We start from the raw sequence: 20,652 nt of genomic DNA on the forward strand, positions 1-20,652 counted from the left end.
ACGATTAGTTTTTGTTTGGCGTCTAAACAAAGAAGTTGAAAAATTTTCTTGTGGCGATTTTTATAATAGATGAAAATTTAGAACAACGTGCGTGCATCAAATTTTGTGTTGCAAATGGATTTAAGTGTTCCGAAACGTTGAAAATGTTAGAAAAGGCCTTTGGTGAATCGTGTCTAGGAAAAACACAGGCATACGAGTGGTAGAAACGCTATAAACTAATCGTACGATATGAGTCAAAATTAGACAGAATGTGTATAAAAGTGTTACCAACGTTGAGAGAATAAAAGTTTACCGATTGGACAAGCGCGGGAATTTTAAAATGAAAATTCCGGTTCTTTTTCGATATCTGCTCTTGTAACCTTGACCGAAAATTGAGTTTCCCAATTTTTTCTTGCGTTGGCCATGTTTTGAAAATGCTGTTTCAAACCTTCTCATGTAAATATGCTATTTTTTATTCTTGAGCTTTAGCCCTACGACATACAAAACATCACATTGGATGAAACGTCTTTCAGTCGTTTACACTTAAGCCTATAGCTTGTGAAAATAGGTTCAGCCGTTTTAAAGAAAAGGAAATGAATAAAAAAAGCCTTCCTCATATAGAAAGATATGCAATCATTTGAAAAATGTATGTGTGTTCGTGTGTATGTGTAAAATAATCTCACTCTTTTTTCTCAGGAATGGCTTGACCGATTTTTACAAACTTAAGCTAAAATGAAAGGTCTTATGTCCCATATGTTGCCATTGAATTTCACATGTTGCATATATGAATATGTACATATATACATATATGAAGCGCGTAAATTGAGAGTTAGGTGTATATACCATTTTTAACACACTTTACCCTATAATTCCGGTACCGGAAGTAAAATTAGTAAGATCGATTTGGGAAAATATGACCACTATTTTCGGTGCCTCCGGAACCGGGAACCAGGATAGCTTTTTATTCAAATAGAAGTTTGTGAAAATCGGTCAAACCGTATCTGAGAATCTGAGTGAGTGAGATCCATTTGGGAAAATATGAAACTATCTCCGGTGCCTTCGGAATACGAAACCGGGAACCAGACTAAATCAATTTGTTTGGCTGTTTGCTGATAATGACTATCGAACGGAGTAGTTTTGAAGTCAGTTTAGAAATTTTTTTAAGTTTTCTGTTTCGCCAATTTAAGTGATGGTATAACATTTTTAACACACATTACCCTATAATTCCGTAACCGCAAGTCGGATCCAGATGAAATTCAGAAGTTTTATATAGAAACATAAGGCCATCCATTTGAATCTAAGCTTGAAAGAATCGGTCACGCCATCTCTGAGAAAATCTAGTACGCATACTTTCATTATTTGATCATTTATCCCATAGCTCTGGAACCGGAAGTCAGATTCAAACAAAATTCAGGAATTTTGTATGGGTCCGTAAGACCTTTCATTTGAATCTAAGTTTGTAAAAATTGGTCCAGCCATCGCAAAGAAAAGTTAGTGCAAAAAAACGTTGCATACATACAGACAATTTTCATACTCGACGAACTAAGTCGAATCGTATATGACACTTGGCTCAAAAGTCAGTTTTCACAGTGATTACATAAACTTTCTATCAGGCAAAAAGGGAAAAATTCATCCAGATTTCGCTCAAAAGTGTTCTAATTTGCAGGCTATATTAACACGTTTTCGTTCGGCACGTCAGAAAAGACATTGCACTTGGTTGCAAAACAAAAAGTGTTCTGTAAGTAGCAGAAACTTTACGTCTGCTTAGCGGTTCAAATTGAACTGCCGAGTTTAGCACTAAGCAGTTCAATTTGAACTGCTCTGCACTGATGAGTCAAAGACGAAACGTAAAAATAATGAAAAAGGCTATATTAGTTAATTACTAAACGAACTGACTTCGGTTATACCGGTTCCCAGTTCCGGAAGTACCGGATGTAGTGGTCAGTAACTTCAAAACGGAATTTACTCAATTTTCTCAAAGATTGCTTGGCCAATTTTTACAAATTTAGGATTAATTGAAAAGTCGTGTAGCCCCATAGGTTGCTATTGAATTTCATCCGAATCCGTCTTCCTAAACACGTTCTTTGAACATGGTTTGAGTTGCGATTACTCAAATTCATAAACTGGAACAATATGTCAAAATTTGAGTATGGATTCAAACATACATTAGACTCAGGCCATGGGTTCTCTCGTATTTATTCATACATTAGAGTAAGCATTGAGTTGTCAAACATTTGAGTGAAAAAAATACTTCTTCCAGTGCAGTACGTTTTCATTCTCGGAATATTCTTATCGAATTTAAGAATACATCTTTTTTAATTGCCACTTCTAGATCCAGTTTTTGAAACCATGAATCATCATTTATAGATGTCTTCAATAGAAATTTTGTGGTTTCAATTATAATAAGTGAGAAGTCCAACATAAGGATATCAATATTGTTCAATTTTGACTCCAAACCAGTCAAAGGAAAACGGGTTTGAATCACTTTTTTGTGATTTCGATTTAATATTTTGAGTGCAAGGAATTCAAATTTTGGGTAAAACAAATTTTGAAAAAAGTATTTTTCCTTATTTTGAGTAAAAAATTCTCAAATTTTGACAACTTCGTCCCTTAACTCGAAATTGAGTATATAGATGATAACTCAAGTATAGAGTACGTGCACTTTTTATGAATTTGAGTGGTGTATCACTCAATGTTGAGTTTTGTTCAATGAGGGTGTGTGTAAAGTGTGTTTAAAATTGCACACCGTCATTTAGAGCGACGATGCAAAATCTGGAATTTTTTTTCTAGATCTGACCCAAAACTGATATAATTTGTTGGCTATATTAGTTACATACTAAACGAATCGACTTCGGTTATACCGGTTCCGGAAGTACCGGAAATAGTGGTCAAAAACTCTGAAACGGAACTTATTACATATTACATTTCTGTCTGTTTCAACAGACTCCGAAGTAGGGATGGTACTTGGAAGGCAAAGTATCGATACCTAGGGTATCGGGATACCGAAATTTTGATTATCGATACATGGTATCAAAAGGCAATAAAGTATCGATATCTGTTAGTATCAATTGATACTTGCGCAGCAATCATTTCAAAATATTTGGCGTTATTTAATGATGTACAGAAAGGTGTTTTTACACAACAAAAAAAGAATTGTAACAATCTCAATGTAATTATCAATCGATGTGAAAAATACTGAACATTAAATGCAATAACTTTCTGGTTTCAAGAAATATTGCAGATAAATTACACGTTATTACATCGAAACAACGTATTGAGTTGATTACATAAGCTTGACTGAATACTTAGACGATTCTGATAGTAAATTATGCATCTTTTCGTGTAATATTACAACCAACACATTTGTGATATTACATAAAAATTGCTGCACACTACTACTACTACTACTACTCACCACTGATGTGCTGCGATTCGATGTAATATCACAACAATCTCGGTGTCGTTCTAAAGGTTGATATATTAAACGAAAATATGCATAATTTCATATCAAAATCATATACAGTATCCAGTTAAGATGATGTCATAATGTACTTGTTTTGCTATGCATAAATTTGTTGTGCCACCAGCCACATTTCACTTATTTTCTCAACAATTTTCATGCCATAACCTTTATGTCGATACACGAATACTACACTAAAAGTCAATTCCTAATGCTAATATTGCATCGATATTAGGCGTACTGAAAGAGAGTGCAATGAGTGATAAAATTGAAATGATTGAATCCTTTGAGAGTATGACATATATGTGCGTGTTTTGTTGATGGTTTTCTCTCATTGCACTCTCTTTCAGCGCACCTGTGGGACGAAGCGAGATTAACGAGAACGAATTCCAACGACGGTTAGTTAACGTCATACCAATACATGCGCGAGCTTGGCGCTTCGTCGAAGCAAAACAAAAAAGAATGTTTCACTAGGGACGGGAATGGCGTGATGCCCACTTGCGTTCGGTTCCCAATTCCGCACATAGGGTTAGAAAGTTTTTCTGACCCGAAGAGGTGAATTGCCTTAAGGTTAAAGCCTTTATAATTGAAACAAAAAAATGTTCCGTCGTAGTGGAAATTGATTTTAATCTGTAAGTATCGAGACCAAAAGTATCAATACTAACAGTATCGCTCTGATGCGATATCGATACTAAAAATACCCGATTCTTGAAAGAAAGTATCGATACCTAAAATTATCGACTCGGTATCGGACATCTCTACTTCAAACCGATTCTTAGCGAACAGAACCATTGCTTGGCTGGTGCTACGATCCTACTGACACTAAGAATCCTTCCAGGCCGGGACTCGAACATACGACAACTGGCTTGTAAGACCAGCATTGAACTACCAACCCGGGCCGCACTTGCTATAACTGCTAACAAATTGAAAAGTACAGTTCGGGTTTACATCTCATCCAAGTTAGTCGACAAACAAAATCGCTTACGTTGGAGACAGAAGAAACCAAGTACAGTATTGTTTAGTGAACAATAGACCTCGAAAATGAGTGCACCAAACGAACAAAAGCTACCGCCGACACGAAAGAATACAATTGTTGTTGACTTCAGGCAGTGCAAAATTCGACCTTCGATACGAGAACATGAAGGTTTGTTTAAGGAGCAAATGCAGCTGGACATTAAACGTGTGCATTTACTTCAATGCAATAAGACGAATAATGTTGTTTACATCCAGTTTTATAAAGAGTTGGATGCAATTCAATTCGCAAAAGACAATAACAATGTGCACTATGTGGAACACGAGAACATTAGGTACAACATTCCAGTATATATGGATGATAGTGCTATAGAAGTGCGTGTGCATGATCTTCACTCAAGCGTCACCGATTATTATATTCGCAAAACTATGTCCCAATACCGAGAGATTCTCTCTATCGAAAAAGAAAAGTGGAAGAATTTTTCCCCGGTATTCTAAATGGCGTACGTGTATTACGCATACACTTGAAGAAGCCTATACCTTCTTATGTGATTTTCGGTCAAGATACAAGAATTCCGTGCAAATCACTTGTTACCTATGACAATCAGATGGCCACATGTCAGTATTGTCAAAAAGCTGTTCACTACGATAAGCCATGTGATGAACTGGACAAGGAGACAACTACACCAAAGGACAACAGTGCTTCCGTCACACCAACCCAAAGCAACCCCAGTACACCTGTAACAGTCAGCAACATCAGTGAAGCATCCCCTTCAACGAAACCATCCAACGCATCCCCTATAGAACAAAGTGCATTAGCTGCAGTGAACAACTTACCATCCAACCAACCAGCAACTGCAAACAATATACAACAAGGCTCATCTCCAGCAACTAGCAATGAAACCAACAACAATACCATCGATGTGGCAATGGATGACGAGACGAACCACGAACGAAGTGCCCCTCAATCATCGCAGGAGGGAAATGGAAGCTCCTCTCCCCCTAGAAAACGGGTGACAACGAGATCCAACTCAAAAAAAAAAATTATTTAAAAAATCGGCTCAATCGGCCACGTAAAGCTTGTACGCAAATAGGCCTGAATAAAAAAATATCTTTTAAATAAAAAAAAAAACATTGAAAAGTTGTGTTAGTTTATATCCCAAGAAACATTCTAATTTTATTCAAGATTTAAATAAAATCGTGGCGACAGAATACTCTAGTTATATTTGTTAAAGTATTAGAAACATGAGAAAAGTATCATTACACCACTAGGTGGATTAAAACAGGTTTTGGGCCAGGGTCCTTTAAGCTTTGCTTTAGTTAGAACAGGACGAGTGTTAACAGGGTCGGACAGCACACGAACAAAAACGATGAGGCTTAGCCGCATTAGATATTTTATCATTTACACTCAGTGAACGAAAAATACCGCAAACATTTACCTGGTAGATACACCAAAGCAAATGCTTTGATGCTTAGTAGCTAATGAAGTCAACAAGTTTTTTGTGGAAAATGCATTCTGAGGATTAGGAATCTATCTAAAAAAATAATCATGAGAGTAGTATAGGTAAAGGTAAAAAAACGGGCGTAAACACTATCATCTTTCATATGTTTTTATTTTAGATCAATTTCAATTACGGTATTAGGACAATTCGACGTGAATATTTCAAAAGGGCCTAAAACAATTGATAGATTATATTTGTTTACGTCGTCTTTCGACTATTTCTGTGTTATTATGCAAACGTTCGTTACATATTTGGTACTGTTAGAAACATGGGAATATTATATTTCATTCAACACGAATATTTTGTAAGTACAAATGAAAATTAAGGAGATGTTAACAAAAAAGAAAGTAAACAAAGAGAAACTCTCATTGGTTTAAGTGACCTTATGAAATGTTGACGACGAATTGTACGATTCGACGAAATTGCATTTGGTGAAATAGCGTTCGGCGAAATGACCCTTTTGGCTGAATGTCATTCGACGAAATGACCCTTTCGGCGAAATGACATTCGACGAAAAGACTTTCGGCGAAATGATCCTTGCGACGAAATGTTTTCCAGCGAAATAGCTTTCGGCGAAATGGCTTTCAGCAATATGACCCTGACCCATGTTAGTGAGATGCAGTTCAAATAAACCTATGTGTTATGTAGAAAGGAATGTAACCAATGAGACAGAACAAATCAAAACCCCGATATTCGAATTTGCTTTTAGAGCTTTTGTCTTGGGTATTTGTTCTGTTTGAATAGAACTCAAAAATGAAAAATATTTTGATAGTTTGGTAACATAGTTTTAGTTTTTGATCGCAGCATTCTTTGCATCCTTCATCCATGATTTCAATTCAAGGACTTTTGAGAAAAAAAAATGCATTTGAATAATCAAAAGCTCAAACTATTCTTTTCTCCGTGTTTCAGAGTGATTAAGCCCGAGGAAGACGAAGAAGAGGAAGAGGAAGGAGAAGATGACGACGACGACAACGACGAAATTGAACTAGACGACGGTGACGAGAACGAAGATCGGGAAGACGCCACCAAGGCTAGTAGACGCCGCCGTGGACAGACTAAAGACTGCCGCACAAAAAATGGTCGACACAGGAACGCTTCCTCTGATGATGATGCTCACGATAGTGGTGATAGTGATGATGAGTCTGACGATGCTTCTGATAAGAACAATAATATCGGCGGAATTCGTTGCAAACAACCGAGGGAGTACGATCTGGATGATTTCCAGATACTGAAAACGATAGGTAAGTGATTTTCTAGTGTTTTACTGTATTATATATCAATTTAGCAATTATCTGGCGATCCAACTTTAATGAAATTAACGTAGCTACCAACCAGAATGGCTAGTGTTTATTGAAACCTAATAAAGTACATTTACATCCGATGCAACTGGGAAAACCAAAGTCGTCCCATAAACTATCGACGTTATGCATGAAATATTCCCATTGGTTGCACTATTACTGATCAGTGTACACTACAATTCCTAGAAGCACCACATCTGGTGTAGGCACATGATCCCCACCACTGTCAGATCTTGCACCGATGCCAACGCAAAATTTATGATTGCAATTTTTTTCTGGAAAATATTGCTACTTAATTAGTTTACTTAGGGCACGTCAGAACGCAAGATGTTGTACGATGATTTCTCTTGTCGTGTTGTGAGAGCTAGAAGTTTGACTACTCTCAGATCACCGCCCGCATGGAGGTCGACGCAGAGTGCTGACTCGATTGCAGACTGATCAGCGTCATAATAAACAGATGAAAGGATATACAATAAATGGATTACCAAACCCACCTTCCATGAACACGTGCGGAGTTTCCGCGGAACGTTTTCCGTGCGTTTCGCGTTCTTATTCAATGTGAGAATCAGGGTGGAGAGACTTTCTAGAAGGAAAAAAATAGTTTGGTGTTGTAGTCTTTCGGAAAGTAACGTTCATTAAAAGCTGTACTTGATATCATTTATTCTTGAACCAACTGAGGGTTTTGAAAATTTAGCTGACATTTTAGAAAAGTAACGTTTCATTGTATCACACAGATAAAATTTTTTTGTGAATTTACATTTATTTTCATGCACATATTTGGAGCAGGTAATTACATGGAATGTTACATTACAAAACTAAGCGATTTGTAAATATACAGCCTTGTTCGATGAAAAAGTAAGTGCATTTCAATGTAATTTTACATCAAGCATGGTTTTAAATCAGATTTTCGTTTCAACTGATATCTGTTTAATAGAACGATTGGTTTACATGTCGTGTAAGTTTCATCTTTTCTTTCTGTGCAGCAGGAATACGGTTTTCTGCTTACATCCATGGTCGTCGAATAGTATCTGTTGGAGGGCACCGGGAAAGTCTTAATTTACTGGGGCAATTTGCATCTGTTTTTGCTTTTTCGTTTTCATTCATACTTGGCAGTTTTCTCCTTGCTGCCTGTATGCGGGTAATCTCTGAAGATGAAACTGTGCGTGACCTAGTTTTAGTTCACGGAATCTATATAATCCATGCTTAATCCTCTTAACTATATCACAGACTAATCCACTGAGGTTTGTAGGGCCCAACCTTCATCAGATTGTCGTGCTTCGGTTGGTATCAGCGATACGGGCGGAATCTCCGCTTAGCAAATCACCACTTCATCAGAAGATCTTCTTCTCGTGTAGCTAAAAAAACCGTCCCTCGAACCACCCACCCGATTCGAGACATAAACTTACATAGTCTGTAATGTCTCATCATCATCCTTCCAAAAATACTGTGCACAATTTCTCAATGTTGCCACTGCTGATGATCATGGTTTTTGCCTTGAAGTTGTCGGAGCAATCGCACGGAATCGGACACGACATGTTATATTTTTATCGCCGTTGTTGGTTGTTGCCGCCAACCAAATCAAATATCACACACCGCGTGTTGCTTCACTAATCAAAACATGCTACTGAGCCGATGTGAAGAAACTAGGAACGCGTCCAGTGAGTGTTTTTCCGTCGCATGAAGAACTGAAGGGGACACGTCCTTCCAAGTGAAGTAATAGGTTGTACAGAGTGGATTTGGGTTGGACGATCAACTAGACTCTTTGTTGAACACAGAAGTTGAATTGGTATGCATAGACAAACAGATCTAGTAAACCTTTTGATTAGACTTATATTTTACGTTTCGTCTTAGACTCAGTCTGTTCAGCCTGTTATCAGTTTATGTTGAACCGCTAATGCCACCTAACGGTTCAACGTAAACCGCTAAGCAGACGTAAAGTTAATGCCATTTGCAAAACACCCTACACGTTTTTTTTAACTGATGTTACGGACAACACAACTGCTATATAACACACTGATGAGTCGAAGACGAAAAATAAAAACAAGTGAAACTGCACCTAGCACACACCGTAGAGATTTTTTGCAACTCCGTAATAACCTTTTGATTAGAGTTCGGCGATATGGGCTGTAAACCTTTCCGATTCTATTCCACTGAAAATCTCTCATTTTAAGATCTTATGTTTTGAAGAGGAATAATACGACAAAATATCTCTAAAATCTTAAATGTCTTTTCTCGGAAAATAGGTAACGGAAAATAGGAAAACGTAGTCGACAACTGTGTATTTATTTTTTTTAAAGTTCCATCGAATATAAAGTCTAAATATATGAAAGGCCGGAAGAAGCCCATTTAAAGGACTGCTCTCGACAAAAACCTCACAAAGAAAAACAATCTCCAAAAAATTCATTTTAATTCGGATATTTTCGGAACTCTTAAGGAATAAATAAACACAATTTAGTTATGCTTTTGCGAATTTGTTTTATTCAACCTCCTCACCTAGACAAATCATTGCCTGATCATTGGACTAAACGCTACCCATCAAATATTGTGCAACACTAGCGCCATCTTTCTTACACACTCGAATCCTTCTCGTTTTTGACGACGTTTTCTGTTTTTCGGAGATTGGTTTTCATAATCTTTCAAAATTTTTCGATTCTGCGAAGTTCTGGCGACCTAGTCTCATTCAGTACAAAAACAACATCGTTGTTTCCTTCACCGAATTTGCGTAAAGGAAGAGGCCAGATGTAATAAAATAAAATGTTTTTTTTGGTAAGACCGGAAGACGAATAGCAGATGCTCCTGGAGGCATTCTTATTCATATGGTCGGTTTGTACGGCTTGCTGAAATTTGCCGCACTAATAGAACGATATAGATCGTCGATCTACTTTATCAGGAATTTCTCCGGATCATTCAGGCAAGACTTACCGATGGAGAAGTCCTGGCCGGACATCTGCTTAGCGTCCGCTTCAAGGTATTTCTCATGTTCAATACGATGCATTCTGACTGCCCGACTCTTACTTTAGTTTCCTGGTGCAAGGCTTGGCCACCGTGTTCTGTATATCGGTTCGGTTAGTCACCTTCATTGCCTAGAAGACATGAAGTCCGGTCCGCTTCATTATCTGTTGGACGAATCAGATGGAAGAAATGACCTTCTTGACTACATTCCGAATCGAAATCTTCTTCCTCTTCATTTTTCTTCGGATTGGCGTCACCTCACTTGAAATGACGCCGATTGATGGCACAGCAACTTAGGCTATATTGTCAGTCAATTTTCGTTTATAGTCCAATGAGCTTTCTTTTCACTGGACTACAAGCGAAAATCTCGCTGTGTGGCTACGTCGAGTCACCAAAGTACGGAAAAAACTACAAGGATCAGCCCCATAGCGTTGTTCGAGTCATTGATGTGGAACAAGGCAACCAAAATTTCTAATGATCGACATTTTTAATCAATCGTCACACTTTTGAATCCGCGATTGCACAAGAGTTTGCTTAGATTGATCTTTACTAGGAACACCGAACACGTGAACTCAGAATATAGACTCCGTTTGTTTAGATTTGTATTTGTTTTGTAGCCGACGAAATTACATCAATATCCCAAATGTATGCAATCATATCTTTGTACATACTTGCGATACTTGGATTTCGATTGTTAAGCTTCTCTTCTCCAAGCTTGTGTTCAAGTTTTGTATGCAAGCAGTTATTTTTATAGCGTTAAGTTTCTCTACAATTCTGCGATTTCGGTTGAAGCGATAAACGTTTTCTCATTATCAATCGAGTTCATCTTATATCAATTAGAAATTAATATTAAGCAATCAAAATGTACCCTGGGGTAGTTGTCAATTTCTCAGGCGAAACGACATAACATGGAATTTCATCCGAGCTTGCATGACACAAAATCAAAGCATACCAATTAAATCGTTTATAGCCCTTTTTTTCTTGCTGTCTAGCAACGACCTACCTCTAGCACGCTACGCGTAGTACCAGAGATGCCAGGTAAAAATTTTAAATATCTTCAGACAGGGTTGCAAATGTCTGTATATCCGAATAAAAATCTGCAGTTAGCAAGTATTTCTTGCTGACTTGGCGAAATCTGCAGATTTACAGACAAATCTGCAGATCTGGCATCTCTGCGTAGGACTGAAACGTTAGCTATAATTTCACTTCTATTTATAGATTCGCGTGCTTCCAACAGCTTGGCTTTTCCATCGATTGACCGATGCGATGCTTCCCTTTGATATATCGCTTACTCCTTCAAACTCGTCGTCTGTGGCAGGGAAATTCGGTATTCCGGATACATTCAAATCAAAACTTATAAATATTTCCAATCAAATGATGAAATAATATTAATAATTGATACAAAATATATTGAGCTGTAAGTGTTTGAAACCTGATCACATTTCTACGTGTGTTTTTCCTTGAGTTTCTGATTTGCACCCTATATAGAAATTAAAGATGTTCCACATAAAAAAATCCTTTTTTCACGCGGAATACTCGAATTTTCACCGCACTAATACGATACAACGTGCTCACCCGTTGAGAGATTTACCGGAAATGGAATCGAAATCATAAACTTTCACCCATGCAATGAAAAGTCATACACAAAAGTAGGTGTTGTCAATACTGTCTTTATTCCAGCTGACAATCGATTAAGTTTATTGCACTGTGGGCCAAGAAAAAGAAATAATGGAAAATAATTTGTTTTTAATTATTTTTAGTTGAAATATTGTCAAAGTTTATCTGAGAATTGTTAGAAGCAACAAACAAACGTTTCACTTTAGTTTGAAGTCATTTCAAAATTTCGTAGTGGAAGAATTTAATCGTGTAAATCTTCTGTTGTACTTAACGAAATATCATAATTGTTACTTATGTCGTTTTCGCTTGATGCCAAACATAACCCAGTTTCCACCCTAACTCCTGTCATATCGTTTGTTTGAAGCTAGTTCCGAACCTAGTTTCAACGTTATTGAACTGAAAATCAAACCTCAGTTTCAAACCTGGTTTTCATATCTAGTTTGCTCAAACCTCCATTACTAAGTGCGAACCCAACACAGTTTAGTGAGAAGTATTTGTTTGATGAAACTGGGTCCTGGGTCAGTTCCAGGTTTCTCAAACGAAAACGACATTAAGCTGAGCTTTTGTAGACGAACAAGTTACATTGCTCAGCATATTTCCAACTATGATGGTGTTCACTGGAATATATGTAAACTGTTTGCTTTGGTATAGGTAACGTTGGAACGAGTGCGTGAGAAGCGTGCCTGCTCTTTTCGTATTTACATTAATCCGGTTATGACATTACTAACATACCGTTTCCGCGTTCGGTAATTTGAAATGTTGAACTATCAAACAATTACCGAATAGTTCTGTAAATTGTCCATATCAAAGGTTTTTCGTTGCAGAGGTCCCTATTGTTCTACGTTTTTTCATATATTGTAAAATAGAATGAATTAATGAAATTTTTTTTAGCTTTTCTTAAATCGATAAACTAATAGTAAAAAATACAAGGTGGTTGATTCAGTAAAAAGCATTAGAGTGTTTCGACCATACTGGCTCGTGAGTTAACGGTTGCTACCGAGATAACTCTACTGTCATAAACATGTGACACTGTCATACAAAATGATGCAAAATCTAATCAAAAGTTAATTTTATCGTGCGAATGGTCTGGTTTTGCCTTTCTCACTGTGAAAACATACTTTTGAACCGAGGCCCGGAGTGGCAAATGTCATATGCCATTCGAATCAGTTCGTTGAGTATGCAAAATGTGTAACATTTTTTGTGCACTCACTTTTCTCGGAGATAGCTTAATCGATTTTCACAAACTTAGATTCAAATGAAAGGTTTTTAAAGACCATGGAAAATCCTGACTCTTCATATATTTCAAAATGGAACTAACTCTTCTCTCGGAAATAGCTTGACCGGCTTTAAAAAACTTGGGTTGAAAGGAAACGACTCGTGGTCCTATACGAAAATTCTGAGCTTCACCCGGATCCTACTTCTGGTTTTGGCATTTTAATAAGCAGTTTTCTTCATTTACCATCGTCGCAATAAATGACGGCTTGAAATTTTTAACACACTTTACCCTATAGCTCCGGAATCGTAAGTTGACTCGATGAAATTCAACAGCATCCTATGAGACTATAGGACATTTCATTTGAGCCAAAGTTTGTGAAAATCGGTCAAGCCATTAATTAATAACTTTTTCATTTCGTTGCGCTTTAATTTTTTATCATTTTCATAAACAGAGTTTTAATACAGAATTTTGATTCCCCGATACAGATTTATAGATTTTTCTCCTGAGCAATATAGATTTGAATGTGGCACGCTATATGAAATTGAACAAAGCACACTGCGAACTGACCAAAGGCGGTGGTTTTTTCTTCTTACCAGCACGCAGCGGTTTTGTATCGTTATTTTTTATGACGGTTTGCAAGTTTTGACACTCATCGCCATATAATTTCGGAGTAGGAATCTGGATGAAATTGCACAGTATCTTTTAGGACAATGAAAGCTTAAATTTGGATCATGAATTGTGAAAATCGGTTTAACCGTTGCTGAGAAATCGAAGCGAGTTCCATTTTTGGAACTTTTCTTCACTATAATCGCTGCTTTCGGAAACAGAAACCGGAGACTAGTAGTCCCGAAGTAGGTTGATATATCCATTAACTAACATGATCGTAGAACTAGATGAATTTACCAGCAAGTTTTATAAAAATCTCCAGCAAGTTTTATAAATTATTTCGCCGAATGACATTTCGCCGAATGGGTCACTTCGCCGAATGCCATTTCGTCGAAAGGGTCATTTCGCCGAATCCTGAAATCGTCCTGAAATCGTAATTAGAATTGATTTAAATTAAAGACGAACGAAAGATGATAGCGTTAACGCCCGTTTTGTTAACCTACCATTGTACTTCTGAATAATGATTGATTGTTGTACTCTTGAATAAAGATTGATTCATGAACCTCAGAAAGTAGTTCCCAAGAAAACTTGTTGTCTATTAGCTAGTAAGCATCAAAGAAATTGCATAGGTGTATCTAATAGGCAAATGTAGGTGGTATTTTCCGTTTATTAGGTGAAAATGAAAAAATACTAATGCGGCTACGCCACATCGTTTTGGTTCATGTGCTGTCCGACCTCGCTACCGCTCGTTCGGACCTAACTAAAGCAAAGAAACCTAGCTTTGAGTAGACCGGGCAAACGAGGCGGTTACAGGTTTCTTGCAAGAGGCCGACGCTTCCGACGGCGGGTCGGCGGCCGACTCAGCTGGCGTCGGCTCGGCGGCTTTGTGCCGCCGAGCCAACTTGGCTTTGTGCCGCCGAGCCATCTTGGCTTCGGTTATATGGCTGCGCCACATCAGTTATACAGGAGACATAACATGCAGAAGATATGACCCTTACGGCGAAATGACCCTTTCGGCGAGATGACCCTTTCGGCGAAATTACCCTTTCGGCGAAACGACTTTCGGCGAAATGACCCTTTCGGCGAAACGACTTTCGGCGAAATGGCATTCGGCGAAACGACTTTCGGCGAAATGGCTTTCGGCGATATGACCCGTTCCCGTGTTTATGAACTCAAACCCCGAATAGTAAATTTAAATCTTAGTGTGTGTGATTTAATTCTACCATTTGCAGGAGTTTTGGTTCTATAACGCTATTCCATATTTTTTACGTTAGCAACATAATGATCTGTCTGATTCGAATAAGATTGACATGAACATCCCGCGTGAAATACTTCGAGCATGCATACGCACAACCAGCCTGTTTAGCAAATTTCGTCAAACTAATTTTTATAACACATTCAAAAATGACTAATTGCTAAAAGTCTTGAAAATTTCGCTTGAGTTTCAAGGAATTCAATTATATGAAAAAAATGTCTGTTCAAATGTTACTGGAGCTAATTTTTAATTCGTATACCCTTTTACCTTAGCGGTTTTCTATGCGCTGGAGAAGATCATAATCGCCGTTATATTGCACTGTTGGCATTCTCCATTTGTCTGTGAGACTCCTCGCTAACCCAAACAAATTGGTCCTAGCATCACACATCGGTTGGATTCGTTAACGATTTTGAGCCAAACTTTTTGACCCGGCTAGTGCAACAGATGAAAAATATGTAACAAACTTTTGTGACACATTTCGAAATCCACCAAGAGTGGATTATATATTTTCGACGTTCAAAAAAATCTCCATCGCCGAAGAATTGGCAGTTCGCCACTACACTAATGCACGGTTCCCTCTCGTAGTCAAAGGGAAGATGGCACATTTCGTCATCAAAGTTAACAACAATCTCGAGTGACTATTCACGTAGATAAAGTTGACTCGATCCATAAAAATTGGCTGTCGTTTTGAATTTTCGTCTTTAGAATATTGGCTGACCGTTCGCACCTGAGTGAGTAAATGTATCTATCAACGACTCGCTCAACAGCGGTGACATCAAGTCTGGTCTGAAACCGCCACGAGTCGGGTCGAGTTAGTCTTGGGCACGGTTATGTTTCATCAATTACTTAAATTTCAATTTAGTACTGCGGGATTACTCGAAAGAAATACAGCTGTTGTGGATGTTGTAAAACTTTTCACTGTGAGTTTGGTGCGATATAGGACAAGAATAGAGTGAACAGTTAAATATTGTTACGTTACGTCAATTGGGTCTAAGTTTTTTAGTCAGGCTGTAATGGAATGCATCATATTTTTGCAATGCCTTTGGACCTCCAGGGTTTTAGGAAACATCTATATAATCTTTTAATCTTTTTTTAAACCATTTCTGTTAGGCTTTCAAATTCCGACCAACTAAAAATTTACGTAATCATGATCGTGTGTTTAGACCGTCATGATCCCCTCCGGGAATAATTGGAAAACCGGTTCAAAAAGAGTGTCCACACGCACTTATTGGCAACTTCAGATGCTTTCACAATGCATCGAGTGTGTTTCTTTTGCTCTGTTCCCTGAATTAATGAACCCGAAGCCGAGCCTGGCTTCCGAACAATACGGAACCCGCTTAAACAACGTAAAAGAATCATGTGCAATGCTTATTATATAAGCGAATATCACGTCTCAATCCGCTGGTGCTGAACAATAAACGAAACCGAAAGTAGCTGGCTGGTGGTCTGGAAAGTTATCCTGTAGGGACTTCACCCGACTGGATTGAATCATAATCATTGTTTTGCATAATTAACAAGTAAGTACATGGATTGGCGTAACCCACTGTCGTTGCTTATTAAATATATATGTATTCGATAGATGAATTGATCTCATCATTTTCTAACTTTCAATTATGAATGATCAATTATGATTTTAGCTATGAATGATTTGTCAACAATTTTTCCTAAGCTGTTCCCCTTGTTCAACAAGCATTTAATAAATCAACATAACTAACAGAAAATTCAGTTTGACTGCTACATGAACAATAATTCGTTTCTATTAAATAAATGAAACTTGTACAACTTTTTTTTTTCCATAAATACGTTTATTTCTTAGGGCAATTTACATAAATTTTTCTTCGCCGTAGCATCACTTTTACATAGAATTCTTATCCTAATATAATCTTGTACAACTTTACTTTTTTTTACGTTTCATCTTAGACTCGTCAGTGCAGAGCAGTTCAAATTGAACTGCTTAATGCAAACAAACAGACGTAAAGTTAATGCTATTTGCAAAACTCTTATTAATTGGCACCGAAGTGGCATGTCTTTGCTGACGTGCCGAACGAAAACGTTATTTTCGGCTAATACTGGCCGATTCAGGTATGGTCATTTAGGGGTAAACCTAGGTTTATGCTTAGGGCACATAACCGTTTTTACTTTTTAAAAAGCTCATTAAAACGAAAAGGTTTACTATTCGATAATCTGTTGTGTTGTTGTCTTGTGTTATCACATGGCAAATGTAATTCTCGAAGCGATCTAAGTGACGTTTGAATAAGATTGGAGGCTACTATTCCGAAATTTTATCAAAAGCTGCTACTACTGTGGACAAAACATAAACAAAACAAAATAAAACATTTGTTCATATTTTCAAAAATGTGCACTCGATTCTCTCGGAGATGGCTGGACCAATTTTTACAAACTTGTTTTCAAACGAAAGGTATCATGATACGATAGCCTGTTATTGAATTTTATCAGGATCGACCTTCCGGTTCCAGTGTGGCGGGGTAAAATATGCGAAAAATGTAAAAAGTACACTCGATTTGCTCTGAAACAAGTCAATTTGTACAACCTTAGGTTCAAATGAAAGGTCTCACGATTTCATCGAACGCCATTGAATATTATCTACAAAGTATAGATACGACTACCGAAGTGTTAAACAATCATTTTAAAGATTTTCTAGGTTCTTCCTTTTCCAATAAGCGTATAAATGTGCTGGTCTGAGTAGTGCCAAAAAGTTTACTTTTGGGTATACTGGATCTCACTTCCCGGTTTCGGAACTACTGGAAATAGTGGTCAAAAACACTTAAAAAGGAACTTACTTCACATTCTCAGATATGCTTTAGCCGATTTCCATAAACAATGCTTATTATATAAACGTGATTTCATGATCTAATAGGTTGCATGCTATTCAAGTTATTCCGACTTCCGGAATTATAAGGTGATAAATGTTTAATAGTGTGAACCGTCATTTGAAAAGTTGATCTGAATTTTCAAATTAGACTCAAAACTGTTCCAATGTTCAAAAATTGGTCAAAGGTAATGACCAATATAACCGACTATTGATCCTGATTTCCAGTTCCGGAAGAACCGGAAACAGTGTCGCAAAAGTTCCATTTAGAGTTTGGATCGATATCTCATATAAATGATAATATACTGTCGTTTTTCATTTATTCCACACGCTCGGTGCGCTGAAATTTGATCAAAGAAACGCTTTAATAAAGTTTGCTCTGCTTTTTGTTCATTTCTACTGCTATCCCGAAATTGCATTTTTTGTGCGGTACAAATCGATAGAACACAGTACACCTATTTTGAATGCTACACGAGTGTTTTTTTTTAATGAAAAACGACATAGAAATCTTTACACTACAAGATAGATTTGAACTTTTTATCGTTCTCTAGGTAACAGAGTTGCTGTAAAAACCGACTTTCGAATGGAACCTCGGAGATGAACAATACCATACGAAATCGATGATCGATTTTTTAATCTGGCTCAAATTTTGCATATGATCAAAAGAGACAATTTGCATCATCAGTTTGCCATTTTTACTCTAGCCTTACTTTTGAGAAGGGACGAAGCAAAAATCCCTTGAAAATTTTCAATAATATATATATATATATATATATATATATATATATATATATATATATATATATATATATATATATATATATATATATATATATATATATATATATATATATATATATATATATATATATATATATATATATATATATATATATATATATATATATATATATATATATATATATATATTGTTTTGGAAGGTGTGATTCGAAGAGCGAGGATCGACACGAGTGGTAAGAAAGTCTGAAAGTCTGTACAGCTTTCTGGCTTCGCTGACGATGTTGATATTGTGTCACGTAACCTTGTGAAGATGATGGAAGCATACAACGGACTGAAAGCTGAAGCTAGGCCATGAATGCGTCAAAAACAAAACAGATTAGAGGAAGAGGCTCTAGAGTAGAAACACTACGCCTTCCACCACGAATATTGATAGACGGTAACGATATCGAGGTGGTTGACGAGTTCGTGTATTTGGACTTACTGGTGACCGCAAATAATGATACCAGCAGAGAAATTCAGAGGTGTATTTTGGCGGGAAAATCGTTAGATCAAAACCAAACGCTCGTTAGACCGGTTGTTCTCTATGATCACGAGACCTGGACTATGTTGGCATGTTTTCGTAAGAAAGGTACTGAGAACCATATATGGTGGCGTGCAGATGGAAATGATTGTATTGATTTCCGGAAGACTTTTCATTTGCAACTATAGTTTGGTCAAAACCGTGTCAGCCTTCTCTGAACATTTGCTCAGCTCGTTTTCCAGAATTTGAACGAACTCGAAACCTAATTTTTACATTAATAAAGAAGTTAAAAAGGTGAAAAAGGTAAAACTACATTTTGGAGCCTCCGATAAACAATACCTCATATCTCGACACCAATCCATTTTAAAGATTACATGTGTTCGGCGTGTTTTTTTGTTATAATATGGTCTACAACTTCTCCGAAAGAATAAACTCTCTATGACGCAATATAGGAAAATTATAACAATCTTAAAAACGTGCTTAATCTACCTGGCAGTGAGATTTGAGATTTTAAACACTCATTACTCTGTAATGTCTAAACTGAAAATCGGATCGAATTTGAATCTAAACGTATGATAATCGTTTGAACATTCCATGATATTTCGAAGTAAGTTCCGGTTATGTAAGGTTCTTCCAGAGCCGGTATTCAGGAACAAGCGAAACCTAAACCGATTCGAATGACCATATGACGAATAAATAGCAGTAGTTTTCAGTCCAAATTTAAAGCTTTTCGGGATTGTCATCTTCTATATCGGTTTTAATATTAAAAATTCATCATCCTATGATTCCAGAATCGGAAGTCAGAGTTAGATAAAATTAATTTTGTCTTAGTCGATTTGGCTTTTTTGTGAAAACGATTCGATAATGGAACCGGAATTCAAAAATCGATGTAGCCAAAGTCAGATGAATTCGCCTGAGTTGCTGTATAGTTCACATTCGTTTCAAAATCTTTGAAAATCAGTGTAGATCTTTGAGAAATCGTAGTAAGAATTAAATCTACGAGAAAAATGAGTTACACAATTTTAATTACGTTTCACATATCATCTTATAGTTCCGGAACCAGAAGTCGGATCCAAACATAATTCAGGAACCTTGTTTGGGAGTATACTACTTTTCATAAGAATCTGAGTTTCTAAAAAAAACGGTTGAGTCATCTCCGAGAAATTCAGTGCAATTATTTGTCACACACGCATTTCCTGATCTCGACGAACTGATTCGAATGGTATATGGGTGTTATGTTCTTCCAGCATTTATTGCTGTAAGTAGTTCAAATCAATATAATTATGGAATTGCTATCAACTCGAAAATGCTGCCATCATCTAGTTCACATATGTCATATTCGAACGATTATGTTACAAATACCGTGCTAAAATTGGTCCGAGGTAAAATGTCATGAAAAAAAAATGCTGTACACAGTCTTTTTGGTACTTAGAAACAGTTGTATGTAACAGTATAAAAAATTGTGCTTCACGTTACTCCCAAGCATTGCTTTGTCATACAATGCTCAAAACTCCTATTGCTGGTATAGGGGGAAAAGTTGGGACCACTTTGCACTTCAATAAGGGGAAAAGTCACTTATACAAAAATATCGATATTTACGTTAACGGATTTTAACAATTGTTCGATAGCTGTTTCCGTGCGGAATCTAAATCTAAGATCGTATTCTGTTTTCAAAGTCAACTGTGACAGATATTGTCAAAAAAA

The 20,652-nt window shown here is 36.9% G+C and overlaps 1 protein-coding gene across 5 annotated transcripts in view; it reads left to right on the forward strand.

Annotated features, from left to right (window-relative positions):
- The window catches only part of LOC131434988 (cAMP-dependent protein kinase catalytic subunit PRKX), a 138,173-nt gene that overhangs the window by 18,603 nt on the left and 98,918 nt on the right, over positions 1-20,652 (forward strand). For all 5 annotated transcript variants that reach the window (XM_058602388.1, XM_058602385.1, XM_058602387.1 and 2 more), the window contains one exon: positions 6,823-7,154. In XM_058602388.1, the coding sequence (XP_058458371.1) occupies positions 6,823-7,154 (332 nt within the window). The remainder of the gene's footprint in view (positions 1-6,822; positions 7,155-20,652) is intronic.

The sequence above is a fragment of the Malaya genurostris genome, chromosome 3 (assembly GCF_030247185.1).
Source record: "Malaya genurostris strain Urasoe2022 chromosome 3, Malgen_1.1, whole genome shotgun sequence".
In the NCBI taxonomy this organism is placed as follows: Eukaryota; Metazoa; Arthropoda; class Insecta; order Diptera; family Culicidae; genus Malaya; species Malaya genurostris.